This window comes from Grus americana, chromosome 2 (genome assembly GCF_028858705.1).
Source record: "Grus americana isolate bGruAme1 chromosome 2, bGruAme1.mat, whole genome shotgun sequence".
Classification (NCBI taxonomy): Eukaryota; Metazoa; Chordata; class Aves; order Gruiformes; family Gruidae; genus Grus; species Grus americana.
The window spans coordinates 146,864,317-146,882,379 of NC_072853.1; the positions used below are offsets into that span (position 1 = coordinate 146,864,317).

At 39.1% G+C, this 18,063-nt stretch overlaps 1 protein-coding gene across 3 annotated transcripts in view; it reads left to right on the plus strand.

Moving 5' to 3' along the window:
- The first annotated feature begins 7,444 nt into the window (after positions 1 to 7,444).
- Positions 7,445 to 18,063, plus strand: part of LOC129202281 (macrophage mannose receptor 1-like) — a 33,750-nt gene continuing 23,131 nt past the window's right edge. Inside the window, exons 1-11 of one of the 3 annotated variants that reach the window (XM_054814758.1) lie at positions 7,445 to 7,615; positions 9,506 to 9,907; positions 11,073 to 11,246; positions 12,767 to 12,925; positions 13,692 to 13,805; positions 14,319 to 14,453; positions 15,379 to 15,561; positions 16,021 to 16,178; positions 16,815 to 16,928; positions 17,248 to 17,363; positions 17,673 to 17,821. In XM_054814758.1, coding sequence (XP_054670733.1) covers positions 7,558 to 7,615; positions 9,506 to 9,907; positions 11,073 to 11,246; positions 12,767 to 12,925; positions 13,692 to 13,805; positions 14,319 to 14,453; positions 15,379 to 15,561; positions 16,021 to 16,178; positions 16,815 to 16,928; positions 17,248 to 17,363; positions 17,673 to 17,821 — 1,762 coding nt within the window. In that variant the 5' untranslated portion in view covers positions 7,445 to 7,557. Of the gene's footprint in view, positions 7,616 to 9,505; positions 9,908 to 11,072; positions 11,247 to 12,750; positions 12,926 to 13,691; positions 13,806 to 14,318; positions 14,454 to 15,378; positions 15,562 to 16,020; positions 16,179 to 16,814; positions 16,929 to 17,247; positions 17,364 to 17,672; positions 17,822 to 18,063 lie in introns of those variants that run through there. The other 2 variants (XM_054814760.1, XM_054814761.1) reach the window with 2 other exon arrangements.

The following is an 18,063-nucleotide window of genomic DNA, read 5'->3' on the forward strand; positions in this document are numbered from 1 at the left end:
TAAATACATTTTCTGCCAACCTTTCTGCTTCAATATGCTTCTCTTAAATATTCAAGTCAAATGCTGCACGTAGATATGGTAGGGAATTAACATAAAGAAAGGGATTTAAAAAGTATAGAAAATTATCATACAATCATAGAATATCTTGAGTTGGAACGGGGTCATAAGGATCATCAAGTCCAACTCCCTGCTCCTCACAGGAGTGCCTAACACTAAACCATATGACTAAGAGCATCGTCCAGATGGTTCTTGAAGTATTAGCCCATGGAAAATATTTTGAAGCGTTTCTTCCTGGAAAGTGGTAAATGTTTCTTTTTTTATAAGGAAGGAAACAATGATAAAGCAAAGGAAGAAAACAATGAGTCATCACAGAGATAACATAAAGAACAGGCATTTTTCCAGTTATTTTTATAATTATATACTGTTATCCAGGAAGTATGGCTGGACTAGTTATTTTTTTCTTACACAATCCATTATTTAAACAATAGTCCAAAGATGCTTGTTGATTATTTCCAATGATTACTGAGGCTCAGTTAATGAGAAAAAGTTAAAGGGTAGTACAAAAGGTTGATGAGTGTATCCGTAAGTCAGCAGTCATGGAACATACATAGGTCTGCTGTACCTCAGCCAAAATACTGAGGTTCAAATGCTCTTGGGTCATCAGACAGTGCAGTCTCCCAGATGGGGGCCTTCCTTCCCTCCAATGTGGCACCTGTGGCCCCACCACTGGAAACAAGGGCTGAGACCTCCTGAGCTCCTGGTGCTCACTCAGATGTCTGTCAGGATGGTGATGGCTTCGGCTCTGCAGTTTACTCTCTCCTTTTAGCATGCTATTCTCATTTTAACACCCCATTCTCTTACTGTGGAAAATAAGCAGCAGTCAGCTGCTTCTTCTCTCCAAGGAAAACTTGGCTGGGTCTCACCATCCCTTGTGAGTCCAAGGCTGACGCTACATGATGGACCTAGAGATTTTCCCTTCATACCAGAGCTTTTCAGCCCTCACTCCCATCTCCCACCTGCTCTGGGTGTAGTTTGACCTTGTTACGAGCTGCTTCAGCACATTAAGGAAAGAAGGACTACATCTCTGCTGTCTTAGTGTGCTCAGACAGCTCTGTAAGAAGCAGGCAGAGCCAGCTCCAGGGTGAGGGTGGTCCTGCCCAGCTGGGCACAGGACCCAGAGAGGCCATTACAGGTCCTGGGGGAACTGACTCAGGCTATCAGTGAAGCTCAGCCTGAAATCTCCTCTCCTTCACTTTTCTCTTGCTCATATTGCAAAGAGTGATTGAGTTTTATTTTTCACCAAATTTGCTTGCTTTTTAAATTAAGCCTGTGTCCCTTTGGTTATATGATTGGGCTGAGAAGCTACAGACCCTTTCCTGCCCCAGCCCCCCAAACTAGCGTAGCGCTAGTGCCTCAAGCAGCTGAGAGGCCACCGAAGTGGACAGGCTACTTGTGACAACTTCTCAGTGGTGGTCACTCATCCGTTGTTGCGCCCTTCCTTAGTGTCCCACAAGTGCCCAAGACTTGCTTGCATTGAACTGCATTAACATGGAAGTTAAGGGTTATATTGGTTTAAGATTGCAAATCAATGTCACAATTATATTTCTTTTCATGAGCATATATGAATGTTGAACCAAAACCTGGAAAATTTTCTTAATTTCTAGAGATAGAAAGGTAAACTGGAAAACCATGAAACCTACTCTTGGTGAAGCAGAGATAAGTGAGTCTGGTGATTTCTGACAAATACTTTCCTATTTTGCTTTTTTTTTTTTTTAAAGTCTCTCACTAAATAATCTGCTTAAGTACTTAATTATATTAAGATTTTTGTCCTGGTATCTAATTATCCCTTGCTAAACTGATTCCATTGTTTCTTTTCCTGGATTTCTTGTCCTTTTCCAAGTAGATATGTATGATAATTTATGATCTTCCTTCATGCAGCAACTTTTTACGTCTTTGCAGACTGCTATCAAGTCCTGCTCTAGTCTTCCCTCCTGTGGACTAAGTTTTTCCAGCACCTCCTCAGAGGTTATGTAATTCTTCTGCATCTTTCTGGGATTATGGTATTCCTTCAAAGGAGAAAATTTAGCAGGTTTGACGTAATTTGCACTTGAAAAGTCTTCTCCCTCTATTGAAAGATTTTTTGTTACAAAAAGGGAACAAATTCCTAAAAGGCATAGATAGTAAAGAGTCTTTTTAGTTTGTATAGCAGAAATAAGAGAGGAACCTTAAACACAGAAGACTGCACATAATTTTATGGATGGAATAATAAAGTGGCAACATAATGAATCGAGCTGTTAATTTGGAGTATGTTTAGGCAAGGTCTAAAGATGGTTTAGCCTCAGCTATCCCTACAAATTTTTTATGAAATCAGGCTGGGCTGATGCTGAACTCTTCAAGAAGTGAAGGTCTGAAAATGATCCAGCGGCTTCCTGTGTCGAATGTGTAAATGTACACCTCAGTCAACAGAATATGTTACTCAAAGCATGTTTTGGGGTACATCACCTTACAGAGTTCAAATGGAAATATATAAATTAGATGGTCCTATCAGATAAAGAGAATTTTTTGGTCTGAAACATGTTTCCTCCAGTCCTGCTCAAGATGAGATCACTGATATTTGTTAATTGTACCTGCCGAACCTCAGTTAGATGAAAGATAAGAAGATTGCCAGGATTTTGGCTTTAGTAAAATGCTTTCTTGAACTGAGCAATAGTGTTACATCTACATCTTGTTCTTGCTGTGCAAGCATACAATGTATAATGAGTCTAGTAACTTTCTGGTAACTGCTAAAAAATAAGACCACTAGCAAAGTAGGTATTAAAGGAACATCTCTTCATATCATTCAATCCTATTGCTCATGATCTTTTTATTGAATTATATCATCCACAGTTTCCCCCTCTTAAACCAAATTAAATTTATTGTTAAATCTGATTTAAGTATGTGCAACTCTTCTCCAATATTCTAAGACGTTATGCATCTTGCATAATTTCTAGGAGATTACCATTAATGCTTTAGTATTGCTACATGAAATTTTTCAGTATTCAGTCTGAATATAAGCACATAAGACAAAGCTGATTTAATTTCAGCATGCATCCTTTCCTTGCTCTATTTTCTGTTCTTTTTCAATGTAGTTAACACTGTTGAACATTCTACCATAATTAAGTTATTTTGTGAAGATTAAAATAATAAAAACTTAATGTATTTCTGTCTTCTTTATGTTATCCCAGTACTTCATGGAGCTTTACTTTGTTTGCATTTTGTTTTCCTTTTTGTTCTAGTGTTTTTATAGATTACACGACTTTCTTAATATGCAATAAATTCTAGATGTGAAAACAATGTGTCTGGGTTTTATTATTAATTGTATTGTATTGCTGCTAGCATGATATAGGCTAGATCACATGGACAAAATTATTCATCCCATCACAAATGTTCACACTATTTTTTGTAGAAAATGTAAGCCAATTTTATGATAATATGACAATTGGCTTTTCATTACCCCCAAAAAACTTGCTGACATTTTAAAATTTTATTTTAGTTAATTTAATATTTCCTACTCTGGATAAAAGTAAAGTGCAGACTTTTAAAGCATTCTCTTGCTAACTAGTGAAGATTAATTTCATAATTCCATATTAGGGAGATGTTTTTTTATTTCAAGTTTCATTTTACATTTGTTTGTCACTAAATGTGCTTTTAAAAAGTCTGTTGTCTATGTAGTTGTGATGCGTTGATCCTGGCTGGACACCGGGTGCCCACCAAAGCAGCTCTATCACTCCCCTCCTCAACTAGACAAGGGAGAGAAAATACAATGAAAGGGTTGTGAGTCGAGATAAGGACAGGGACATCACTCTGCAATTACCATCCACCTGCTCTGGGGTCCTCCATGGGCCACAGGTGGATATCTGCTCCACCATTAACCTCCATGGGCTCCAAGTGGACAGCCAGCCTCACCATGGTCTTCTCCATGGGCTGCAGGGGAATCTCTGCTCCGGCACCTGGAGCACCTCCTCCCCCTCCCTCTGCACTGACCTTGGTGTCTGCAGAGTTGCTCCTCTCACATCTTCTCACTCTTCTCTCCCCTGGTATTGTTTCGCAGCAGGTTTTTTTTCCCTTCTTAACCCCGTTATCCCAGAGGCACTACCACTGTGGCTGATGAGCTTGGCCTTGGCCAGCACCGGGTCCATCTTGGAGCCGGCTGGCATTGGCTCTGTTGGACATGGGGGAAGCTTCTAGCAGCTTCTCACAGAAACCACTCCTATAGCCCCCTGCTACTAACACCTTGCTGCGCAAACCCAATATAGCACTACACATACATGTAGTCTCTGGCAGAGCATAATGGGCTTAAAGTGTGAGGACATCATAACTGTGCTCTTCTGAGACTCTTTGGTAACAACTTATTTATGCAATACCATTTATTCACAAGGAATGCATATAAATCCTCATACTTAGGAAATGTTAATAAAGAAACAATATTCTTCCTCAAACAGTGTTTAAACTTGGTTTTCCCCGGGGAAATCTTTCCATTCCCCCTTTCATGATGAAGTTGCCTTTCTGCTTAATTACTACATGCTTTGTGGCTGCTTTCACTAGGTATGTACAAAAGTCAAGCAAATTAATGCAATAGCCACAGTATTTTCTGTCCGAGGGTATATTTGCCTAAGTCAGTTTTTATTTTGACCTATATGGATGTTATTGTCTGAACTTTTGATGAACAGAGAAGCTTTAAACTGATGCCTTTATCAGCCTGAATGAGAAGGGTTATGAAGGATGGCAAACATCCCCTATCCCCCTTGCTACAATCTGACCAGAAAAATAGTAGGCTTGTCTCACATCTGTATCAAAATATTCAACTAAGTTTGGCACAGCAAGACCAATTAATGCTATAGCCTGCAAGAGCAATCCCCTTGCAATCAGTCTGCGATGGCTGGGGCTGGTCTGCAAGTACAGGAGTGCATCGCTTGCTCTTAGCCACCGCAGCTGAGTGCGTGGGGAGACTTACCCTGGAGGGGATTGCTCTTTCAGCAGAGCGGATCCTGAAAGATCTTTGCTCTTGAAGGATCCACAGCATTTTTTGGGTCTTTTTATGTCACTGTAGCTGTCTGTGAATACCTGGCATCAGTAATTGGCAAATTACCACCTGCAAAGCAACCATCGCATGTTACCTCCCATGGTTTAGATTCATCAGATGATAGGCTGCAGTATAGGGTGCTGTTGATATTGTGCTGCTCTTTCTCCCTTAATCTTTGAGTCAGTCAAAGTTAAATAAACTTGGCAGGATTTCCAGGGAATCCTTCACAAGTCAACATTTACACTATCGGCAATCTCTGTATGAGATTAGTGTCTAGGATGTAGGTCTAGCAATTGAATTTGAAGTAACAGAGAATTGACTAAATTCATGCCGGGGAGTACAGCTTTGCTTTTAGCTGAGCTTCTGGCCTTCCATATCAGGACTGGCCCACCTGCACTTCATGGCTGGATGCAGCTTGCACTGGGACTACACCTGTGAGCAGTGGTGAGATGAAGGTGCCTGACGTTGCCAGATTTCTGAAGTGCAAAGGAGCAAGAAGGCAGTGCCACCTCTTGCCTGGTGCTACCCAACGTACGTGTCTGGTGGCTCATGGTGATCAGGAGGTGTCAGGTGTGTGTGACGCAGGGACGTTTGCTCTTCTGGCTTTGCTGTTCCTTGGAGGCTGGCCTCAGCGATTTCAACAGCCTTGAGCAGCCGCCCCTTTCCAGGAACCAGCACAACACCCCATAATTCACAGTACTGGCCATACAAGGAAAGGTGCAAGTGCACTAGGTGTGTTTGGAGTATCAAGAACGCAGTGCAAATTGTTCAGATTTTTGGCCCTAAAAATCTGCAACCTGGCTGAAGGGATTCCTATCAAGTGCTTGTATTTTCTTAATGAACTGATGTTTGTTTTACTGCCAGGCTGCAGCTGGCTCTGGTGTGGCTTGAGGAGCAGAGGAGGGTGAAGAAAAGGGACCGTTCTCTTTTTGCTTCTTTGTTATTGCACAATGTCCAACCAAGAAAGTGGAATTCCTCTTGGCCTCGTGCCATACGAGTTCGAGAATGAAACAAGGCTGTTAAACCCCCTGGCCATGTATCTTTTATATAATTAGGCCACGTGCTGTAAGACAATGCTGTCAGTCTAAGACAAATCAGTTCAGGCCAAAGAAAACTTTTGCTCTTTCTAGGCAAGGTCTTTGGCAGCTGATTAAGAGACTTATGTTTAAAAAAAATTGAAACCATCTAGAAATGTCTTTTCTAGAAAAAGCTGTTGACTTTATCATTGTTGTTAGTATATTTTGTCATCATCTGAAAAAGAAAATTCAGTTAACTTTACCCAGAACTTCCTAATGTCTGTACCTAGCATTTCCTTGTGATTTCTTATTTCACAATTCAATTTCTCCTTTTTATTTTAATCCTGTAGACACTCTCAGGGAACTAACTCTTTCTTGCATTGTTTTTCTGCTGAGCAGCCAAGTAGGAACAAATCCTGTACTTAGGAAATGCAATCATCTTGGAAACAAACAGGAGATGATGCCAAATTTCCTTGCTATCACATTTATGGTACAGTTGCTGAACAAATATGTTACTACACTACAAATAATTCTTTCTTTCACACCACAGATTGTTTTTTCCATTTAGCAGTTTTTCTAAACAAAACAAAATATTTCCATGGTAAAAATCTACTGTGATAAAGCCAGGCTTCTATGTGGTTGTGGGGAGAGTTTATAGTGGTCAGGAGAGGAGTGCTGTTTATTTCAGGTTTCTACCTGTACGTTTGGAAACCAAACTCCTGAGCGCTTGCTCTGCAATCTGGGTAAGAAGAGATATGTGGCGTTTCCTGAAATTGTGGCTGGCTCTTGGTATGGCTGTCTGACAAGATTCACCTGTTTCACAAGAATAATGGGGATTGTTGTCAACATGAGCCATTTTTGAGGTAGCTTTGGGTGCTAGTGTCCTAGTGGTATTTATGCAGAAATGAAGGTCAATAGGACAATGACAATCTCATTTAGAAGGGAAGAAATTTTTATAGTGTCCTGCAGAGTGAATTTCACTTAAATCCTCTAAAAATTAAATCCTGTCTCATCTCACACATGAATATATGAGACTGACACATTTTCCTGGTGGTATTTTTTCACTGTGTAATTAAGGTGTAAGATTTAAAAGCTGAGGCTGAATTTCTGCCTCTGGTATTTCACTGTTGATTTGGTCCCATGGGCTCCCCAGATGCCTCTTCAGGAGAGATAGCAGGAAAATATTGAGATACAACCTTCTGTGTATCACCTGCTTTCCCAAGGCAGCACGGTTTGCCCTCAGTGAGAAGTCATTATTTTTTGAAGGCAAAATTTATGCTGTGTGGTCTTGTTTTTTTTGAAATGTGGCATGTGACAGAATATTTCCTTATTTACCACTCAGAGCTTTCTATCCAACCATCCAGCCTTTGAAACTGAGGAGGACTGGTCACTCTCCTTTCTTCAGCAGGACTTTATTGCCAGCAACTCTCATCATCCGGCTTTTGGTGAAGGGAAGAAAAGAAAACAGCATTTACAGTTATGTTCTCCGGGTTCTTGCTTGTTCTATCTCTCCTTCACAGTACTTTGCAGCTGGCGGGTGAGTGCTTCCCACTTCCCTCCCATAAAGGTGTTTGTGAAAGTGCTTCAATGCCCTCTGGCATTTCTGGGTGATTTATGGCTCTGTGGCAGTGCCTATTATTATTGCTCCATTATGTAATATTAGTACATTATTAGTTTGGGACATATAGATGGGGAGCCTCAATGGCAGGCAAGAGGCAAGGGCAGGATCTAACAGAAAAAAGAAATTAATAGAGTAGGAAGCAAAGACTGACTTCTTAATGGCTTTATTCATATATAGTGTCATTATAATTTCAATAAACCCAGAAGATCAGACCTAAGAAAATCACCAGATACGTTTAAATGTCTACTTTTTTTTTTTTCTTTTATTCTTTACTTCTGCGTTCTGATTTTTGAGCTGTTGGTGTCTGGGCAATGGTTAGCAAAATCAGGCAGGAAAAACTTCAGGAGTGGTGAAATGTGGACTTATTTGTAGGATATTAAGATGTTCACAGATGATGGCTGTGCAATCCAGAGAGACTTAGTGCTTATAAAGAGGATTATTTTCATTTGCTGTTTTAAACAGACTTGAGAATTCACTGGCATTGATAAAGTGGATGAAGTAAAATTTTTGTGAAATAAAGTTGGATTAAGTTTAGGAAAGTTATTGTAGAATTGCAGTGACCACATTACTGCCATCCCTTTAGCTGTGCTTCTATTGTAAGCGTTAAACAGATGGCTGCTGGAGACCCGAATGTTTAAGGCTAAATCCTTTTAGCTTTGTAACTAACTCCTGAGTAAAACTTACAGATCACCTCAGAGCATGTGGTGTATTTTTTAATTGCCCATGGTATCACTGCAGGCCAGAATAATTATTTCCAGTGTACTGTAAATTATCAACTAAATTGATTTCAACTTTTTGCAGGTTTTTAAATGAGATTTCTTTAGCTTTTAAAATACATTTTGATTAATTATGATGCCCAGTGATCAAGAGATGTATCGGGGACCAAAACTGTTTATGAATCGGAAATACAACCAGGTGGGTCACAAAGTGCACCACAAAACAGCAGAGCAAATTCATAGGCATGACTCACTACTATTGATAAACTCACTGTAAGACTGAAATTAGCTCAGCTACTTCTACTTTACCTTGGAACCAACACTGTAGACATGATCAGAGAAGCTACCTGGAGAGCTAGGGACCCAGTTCCTGGTACATGTGGTCCTTCTAACTTCCACCAGCCTTTCCACACTGCCAAGTGGTGGTCAGAAGCCACTGCTACCCCATCCTGCTTTCTCAGACTGTGACAGGTTTCCCAATGTCATTCCATGTTTTGCATTGCCATGGCTCATAGCAGATACTGTAGGTCTCGTAGGTCAGCAAGGCCAATGAGCCCAGCATAACCCTTGTGAGGCCCAGAGGTGTTCACCCACCTTTATACAGTGAAAAGAATAGGAAATGTGGATTTGGAGTGGGAAGACAAATGGCTCAGCAAAGATGACTGTGACCCCACTAGGAGACCTCTAAGATCTGGCAGGGTGAGGAAAGTTTGTAGCGGTCAGAAGCCTACAAAGCCACGCATCTGAGCATAGATGGAAACAGGGTAATGGTAATAGCACTGTGGTTGAGGGAATTCACACGACTGATGTAAATCAATCCAACAAGCTGTGCTCAGCTCTGCTGATGCTGCTGACTGCCGCTAATCCACAGTATGGTGACATATAATAATGAAATACATACCCTATTGTCTACCTCATTGCTTTTTAATCAGTAACATTGTGCACTGGACTCTGTTCAAAAACTTCATGCTTTAATCTGATACGAACGCAATGACTCCTTGTTCACGTGAATGGGAAGCAGAGTCATGTCGCATATCTATTATACATATATTCTTTATTAACCATTACTATGCATTGTTTTGTTTTACAGACACTGAAATATTTTTAATATATAATACAGTCAACAAGCTCTGTCTTCAGGCATCTATTGCACAACCAGTTAGAACTGCCACTTGTCATCAAGACAATGAATCGCAAAAATTCAGGTGGATCACGGATCATCAGCTTATGAGTGTGAGACTGAACCTATGCCTGGGGGTGCTGTCGAAGGAGGATCAGGCTGTGATCACCCTGTATCCATGTAACCAAACAAGTGAGCTCCAGTGGTGGGAATGCAGAAATGAAAGCCTCCTTGCAATCCAGGGAGAAGATTTGTTTTTCAGTCCTGGCTACGAAGAACATGATAATGTTTTGTTAAAGAAGGGGCTGAGTGCAAAGAATAAGTGGAAGATCTATGGGGACATGGATGTTTTATGTTCCCGTGGATATGAAGGTACAGAAAATTGATTCTTTGATCCATTGCACTAATTTCTTTGTGACTATTAGAGTGTTTTGCATCTTTGGCTCTGACTATTCTGATTTCTTCAGTGACCATCAGAGTTTTAAAAAATCAGTGTACTAAGGGAGTTAATCTTGAATTTAATGTCATATTTGTGGCCAAGTTTGTATTATGTACATATTATATATATATATATATAAAAACATAATATACACACTATTTTAGTATATGTATTACAGTATATTAGCATTACAAGTATTATAAGTTTCTTCTTTAAATATGTATTATATATTAGTATATACATATATACATACTTACTCTTATACTATTACTAAAAGTATTCTCTAAAGTCACTATTGCTCATCATACTGTGTCACTACATAGTTAACAGAGAATATAAACACTGATAAGTTTCTTATACAGCAACATGGAAATGAAATTACATCTTCAAGAAAGAAGCACAATATGGGTGAGCTGAGAAAGGGCTGGAAGTACCAGTGCAGTCGGAGGAAGTGTGGCTTTTGTGACTCAGCAGATGAGGATGCTCATGGAATAATTATAATTTCCAGTGCAATTACCCTTTGTGATTAGCTGAAGTCTGATTGTTCTGAATGGCTTTTCCACATCCAGAATGAATGTTCTAAAAACCAGCTCACAGGACATTTGAAGCATTAAACTCTGAGCCTTGCATGTGGGAGCTGCTGCAGTGTATGAGAGATACTTAAATGGTCACTGAAATAAAAACAGAGATGGATTGTCTAACCCGATGTTTACTTTTTTCAGGAAGTAGGACTTTTAAATATTAGTTCCTCCTCTTGCACATTTTATACAAATCCTAACATTGTTTAAAATAGTAATATCTTAGGGTAGAGCTCTGGAGCCTTATTAAGTTTGTAAAAGCATCTTGGTCAGAACGAAAATCTAGTTGTGGACCTCATCTATGAAATATTACTTTACATCAGAATAGCACCACTCTAAAACATATGTCAGCAGCTTAAGTCTGAAAAAAGTGTTGAAACGAATTTTGTTATGGTTATGGGAAAGGTAACATGGAAAGCACTTTGAGATGCAATTCAGCCATTAACATAGGTGTCACATTTTTCACAGTTTACATTCATTTATTATTTTCCATACTATCTTTATCATTTTGTCTTCTCAGAGACCTTTACACTGCTAGGAAATGCTTTCGGGGCACCCTGTGTATTCCCTTTCATGTACAATAAGCAATGGTACGCCGAGTGCACAGACGCTGGCCGGTCGGACGGCTGGCTCTGGTGTGCAACCACTGCAGACTATGACACAGACCAGCGATACGGATTTTGCCCATCAAAAGGTAAGTTAAGTTACCTCTTCCCATGCAGTTCCCCTCAGCATGTTATTGGCAAACCAGCACTAGCAGAATATATCTTTATAATATGCGTATCGTTAGAATAACACATTGTTTACAGGAATGTATTTTAGTACATGATGTGTTGCCACATCCTGCAGCATTCTACACAAGGAAATAACATATGTTACATAAAGATGTGGAGAAAAGCGTGATTGAAGAATAAAATAGCATACAGTTCCCACTAATTGTTTTGGTGGTGCTGAGCAGCATGATAACTTTGAGCTCCGTACTGTTTCCCAGGCAGGATGTGTGCTGTCACCATGGTACAACCCTTGTCTGAGGACCCCCGTTGTGATGGATGTGGGCACAGACATGAGTGCTGTAGGGATTAATGGTGAAGTTAATGTTTCAGGCTGCATAATTGTCGTGTGAATATTTTTTTACTTAAGTAGAATGTGTCCTTTTATCCATGCTATTAAGCCCTTCATATTGCCTGGGAAGGAGTCTTTCCGCCCCTTCTGACAACTGCCTCTTATCCCTGACACTTCTCAACAACTTCAGTCACTTTCTGCAAACTGTCCTCCATTTCTGTGGTCACTTCGCCCTCCATCTCCCTTTATGGCCTTGTGCTTGACAGGGGACCTTTGGATTCAAGGCGTTGGAGACGCCTCCTGACACTTCTCAGCTTTCCCCTATATTCCTCCCCATTGCTCCTGTTCAACATTTTATCTTTTATTATTAAAATGCCCCATTATGTGCTTTTGGTGTGCTTCAAATTCATAGTCAAATATGCTTTCCAGGTCCCTACAAAGATACCTAGGACACTGAGCCCAAAAGACATGTAATGTAGGGTCAATGGATAATTTTCAAAGCTTTCGAAAGCCACTCCCAGCTCTTAGTCCTTCTTTTGATTCAACTTCATACTGACTTTTGGGAATAATAGAATATCTGATTCAGTTTTGTGCTGTATTTTATTGAGCACGTATAGATCTTCAACAGACCAGACGCAAAGGTAATCGGAAGAGGAGCGCAATGCAGCTCAGCACCATTGCAGTGCCCGGGCTCTGCGGCTGTGCCATGCACATCCAGAAGCTCTTTTCAAGGCGGGGATTTATCTAAGAACTGTTTTGATGCTGAATTCGGGTCTAGAGCTGGTTTTCACAGCTATCAGTGGCAAGTGCTGTCCAGAAGGAGAAGGAGGACATGTTGCTTATCTTTTTATAGGATTCACCTAGGATTTCTGCCACAGCATTCTGTGCAATATCTTTTTCTATGCAATCACTTCCCTTGTAGTAATTCCTGAATTATGTATCTTCATGGAACCTAAGGCAATATTTGCAAGCTCTTCCTGTCAGTTTTCAGGCCTTCACTTCATCCTTCCCCATCCCACTTACAACATTTTCAGTGCTCGTGAAAGAACGGTGCAGGTGACATTTAACGAGAATGTCATGCTTAATGAGAACCTGCAACTCTTTTTTTCTGTGAGTTACTATCAACCCAAAAATAGTTATTTTCTCCACCAGATAAAGACACCACCTGGACTACAGATCTGTTAACAAATGTCCACTACCAAATAAACTCTGAATCGGCTCTCACGTGGCACCAAGCCAGGAAGAGTTGTCAACAACAAAATGCAGAATTATTGAGTATCGCAGACATTCATGAGCAAATGTACCTTAAAGGTAAGGATGTAGAGCAAGCCCTGACTTAGATGCAGGATCTATTCAGTCCATCATCACACCTAAGGACTATTTGGTATGGTTTTGGCTAATGTCTATGGGCTTAAATATGCATGAGTAAGTAAACAAAATCTTTTAGAATTTGCAAGTTCATATCAAAATCACTACCAAGTTTAATCAGAATTCAAAGTATTCCAGCATCCTGCAGGTGTAACAGCTTGAATTTCTATTTAAAAATGTTATCTTACATTAAAACTTCATTGATTTTTTTTTTTAAATTGGAAAAAAGTGTGAAAATTAAATGAAAGTTTCATTTTTGGTCAAAAGCAACTTTTAAAAGAAATTGAAAATAAGAGAAAAGAGATATCTTTGTGCCAAAAGAAAGATGTGTTTTGTGTCAAATGCAGTTTGACATCTATTTTTTTCATTTATTTGCCAAACTGAAAGCTATCAGTTATTCATAGATGCCAAATCAAGGCTCTACCTACCTATGTATTGCTAGAGGAATGGTATGGAAGAAGGTGTCTTGTTATTTTATGATGAATTTAACCTCTAAGAACTTTAATATTATTGTTTATACTTACTTATCAATATTTCTACTTTAAGTCCAATCTTGTAAAGAATTTAGGTTATTGTGCAGAAACACTTTCATTCTGAATTTGCTCTGTGGTATCTTACCTGTGCTCATTTTGTGTTAGGTGACAGAGTAAGAGAGGGGGTTTTTTTGTTTGTTATTTACATTCTCTTCTCATTTCTCTTAACTACTCAGAGTTAACAGAAGGTACAGATTCTGCACTGTGGATTGGACTTAACAGACTGGACTTGAGGAGTGGATGGGAGTGGATTGGAGGCAGCCCATTCCGGTACTTAAACTGGGCTCCAGGTAGCTATGACTTTGTTTGATTCTGTATTCCCGAAGAAAAAAATATACATACCTCAAATACTACTTTAATTTCCATTATCAGATAGATATGCCATGAGATATGGGCATGAGAAAAAGTAGGACTTTAGCATCAAGCCATCAAAGCAACATGTATTTCAGCTTTTCTTGCTTTAGCTTTAGAAAAAGTTTTTTCTATAGCAATATAAGCCAGATGATACTTCTACGTATTGCAAAAATATTTTAGGTCTGAAAGCAATATTATCTTTCCCAAAAAATAAGGTATTCCATTTCTCTTCTTTAGCAGCAAAACTATGAGTGGGTTACATGTTCGTATCTGCTTAAATGATACTACATTTCATACAGACATTCCCACTACCAGAGATGTAGATGGGAAAGATGAGATCTCTGAGGCTGTCACTTCAGCCAGGAGTGATTTCTGCTGTGTGTTTTGGAGCTTAGAGCTCTGTTTCTCTTCCAGAAAGGTTCACTTTTTACCTTGTGCCTTTCCCAAAGGAAGCCCCTCTCCAGAATCTCCAAAACTCTGTGCGGTTTTGAATCCTGAAACAAAAGCTAAATGGCAAAATTGGGAATGTGATCAGAAACTTGGTTATGTTTGTAAGAAAAGAAACTTCACCTTGGTTCCCTCAGGTATGTTGATACACGTTGATAATTGAAAGTAGAAGCTCTTATCTGAATTGATTGGCATTCACATTGACAAAGATGAGCAAGAGAATTTCATTAGAAATAGCAACAATTTCCTGTAGATCTGGTTTGTTTTTTACAGCCCTTGCACCCTTTCTAGGCTGATCTGCAGTCCCACAACACACAGAAAGAAATGGGTAAAAGCAAAGAACACCCAACTTGTCCTGTCTGTCCGTGTTTTGGTAGTCGGGTCTCCCCTTTGAATTGTAGAATCATTGAGGTTGGATTTGACCTTTAAGATCATCAAGTCCAACTATAAGCCAGTACTAACACAGACACTACTGAGCATGAAAGGCGAGAACAAACAAAAAATTATTTTTCAGAAGAAGGATGTTAGTAAAAATAATTAAAAGGAAGAAAGATCGACTCATTGCAAAGATAAAAGATATTTTAAGTGTATAAAAATTTCCCTGTTGGTGTTTCCCTATGTATTTGTCTAGTTGTAAATCTGTCTGGATGATTTTTACACTACCAATATACTTCATCTTTAAAAAATTCATAAGCATTCTATGTTAGGTGCAGATTATAATTTCTGATTTCTCTTAAATGACAAATAAATACTAAGTTATACAAAAGCTGTTAAAATTAATACACTAGTGCATTTGTTACAGACATTTGACTATATAGGAACCTTAGAATTTGTATTAAATAATATTTGTATTTAAACCCTTTCATTTTTCAAGCTAAAAATTGACAGATTTAGAATCATATTTATGTTTGCTATGGTTTGTATCCATCATTTCCTTATTATGAGAATTTCCAAAGAAAGTTCTTAGTTTAGAACTTTTAAACAGAATAAGTGAAAATATTTCAGTGTCATGTCCCTTGCATGGCATTTGAATTCCTCTAAAACACTGGTATTTGTTCCCAGGTGACATTGTGCCTGTTACGTGCCCAGATGGATGGGTACCGTATGTAGATCACTGTTACAGGATTTTCAGGGAGACCAAAGGATGGGAAGAAGCTTTGACCTCTTGTCAGAAGAAAGGGAGTCACCTGGCCAGCATCCGAAGCCTTGAGGAGCACAGCTTTATGGTGTCTCGGCTTGGGTACAGTGAGTATTTACAGTGTGCTTAGGGAGTTTCTCTGCTTTTCAAATTTTGTTGAAAGATGCTTAAAACTTTCACAATCCAAGTTAGATAAAAACAGTATTTTAAAATCTGACCAGTGCAACAGAACCTAAAACCTGACTATTCACGCAGTTGTACCATATCACCATGGTGTATTAGCTTTAGGCTGGTAATTTACTTTTCTCCCACTGCTACGAGGAAGAGAAGGAAAATTTTTTGATTCAGTGCAGGGATTTCATTACAACCTCATTTTCCAAAGCATACTGTCTTTATTCTAATATCTACGTGAAAATATTAATTCATAAAATGATCATGCAACACACTAAATAATTTTATGTTTCATAAATTTATGAAAGGGATTATATTTCTAGAGCTTGAGGGTGCTGTGAAAAGGATGCAGTGCTGTAAGAGGTCTGTTCTAGTTCTGTGTTTCCATGTTTTAGAGCCAACAGACAAGCTATGGATTGGGCTGAATGATCATAAAGTTCAAATGTATTTTGAATGGAGTGATGGTACGCCAGTGACGTACACAAAATGGCACCTGGGAGAGCCATCCACCACAAACAACAGGCCAGAAGATTGTGTACTGATCAAGGGCCAGGTAACTTTACTCAAAACATACCTGACTTTAATATTGAAACCAACTTCTTAATAAAAGAATAACGTGCTCCAGTACAGCAGCAACTGTCCAGGGCCAGAACAAGGGATATGGGGACAAAGGATGAGACTCAAATATGACCTTTCATTAAAAAGAAGAAAAAATAAAATGAAAGCATTACTGCATCACTGGTAATTTTTTCTTTTTAATATCACCGGAAAGTCACCAATTAAATTATTTGGGCTATAAAACAGGTCTCTTAGTGCAGTTTGAGTACATTCTCCTGCTCTGGTGGCAACGGTGGCATGTGAGGATCCCTGCTACCTCCCTTGTGCCTGCTCATTTGCCCATCCCTGCACGGCACGAACAGGTTGGGGACCAGGTCCCTGCACCCTCACCCCCTCTGATCACTACGAGCTGTAGCTGTACTGCCATAACCCAGTCTACCATTTCAGTGAATGTGAGCAGATTTATTTTTGTTATCAGCTAGGGCAATTGGATAAGGAAAAAAAAATATTTCTGTTTCAAAATGGGAGGAGAAAGAAAGGGAATAGTTTTCATTATAAAGAAATCTATTCATTTTCTTTAGATTATTCACCTTAATCTCATTGTTATTTCATTCTTTTTCCTGGCTCACAGTATGGCTATTGGGCAGACTATGTCTGTGAGAAGAAAGCCGGTTACATTTGTAAAAGAAAACCTATATCACAAATATCTGGACAAAAGGAAATTATTGATGCAGGTTGCAAAAAAGTAGGTATATAAGAACAGAACATTAATTTACCAGATCAAATAGTTCCTTGCCTAAGAATCATCTAGAATTATTTGAATTATTTAAATGTAGAATTATTTTTATTATTTATTATGAGGTGTCTCTCCCTGTTACTTTAAACTTCAGTAAACCATTTACAGAAACTGTTTAGAAAGAATCTGTAATTTCACTACAAAATGTTTCTAATTCATAATATTAGTGATTATTGTGCTTTATTCATTTTGAAATGGTATAGCTCACTTAATACATGATATCGCAATTATTTAAAAGTTATATGGAAATCCTAAAATCATGTTACAGGGCTGGAGAAGATATGGGACCTACTGCTATTTTATTGGACATGTTTCAGCAACATTTTCAGAAGCAAACACCACTTGTGAAGGAGAAAAAGGTTACTTAGCAACAGTTGAAAGCAGGTATGATAATCACTTTTCCTTGGCTTTTAAATAGTAAAGGTTGTGTATTCTAAAATACTCCTGGAACTACTGTTCAATTCTAACACAATGTCAACCACCAAATTATCTAGGTTAGAGACAAAGTATCCAGCTGAACAAAAAAAGTCTCACTTCTGTTTGTTGACTTATACAGAGTCAGAATCCCATCATAAGGTCCTATCCCCCAGTCCAAAGCAAAGCAAAGGAGAAAAGGATTCATATCGGATTAGACAAGTAGGATTTGGATAAATTATTTTGTTTTCACCCGTGTCATTACCATCCCCTTTACAGGTATGAACAAGCCTATTTGACTAGCCTTGTTGGGCTGAGGCCTGAGAAATATTTCTGGCTCGGTCTCTCTGATGTGGAGGACCAAGGCACTTTCAGGTGGGCCAACGGTGAAGCCGTCTCCTTCACGCACTGGGATGCAGCAATGCCTGGTAGGTGCCGTGACACTGGATGGTGGGCGCTCTCTGAGGTCCTGCTCCCTATTCGGATTTGCATTGGCAATGATGTCCTCTGAATTTTATGCTTTAAGCTTTCAGTACATTTTACAAGAACCAGCAGTTCTCAAGCGCCATCTTTTAATTTCAAAGGGAACAATCTGAACTGCGCTTTTATATTAGGACATCTGAGATATTTACCCATAAGTTTTACCTTTCGGCTCATCTTCACAAAGAGA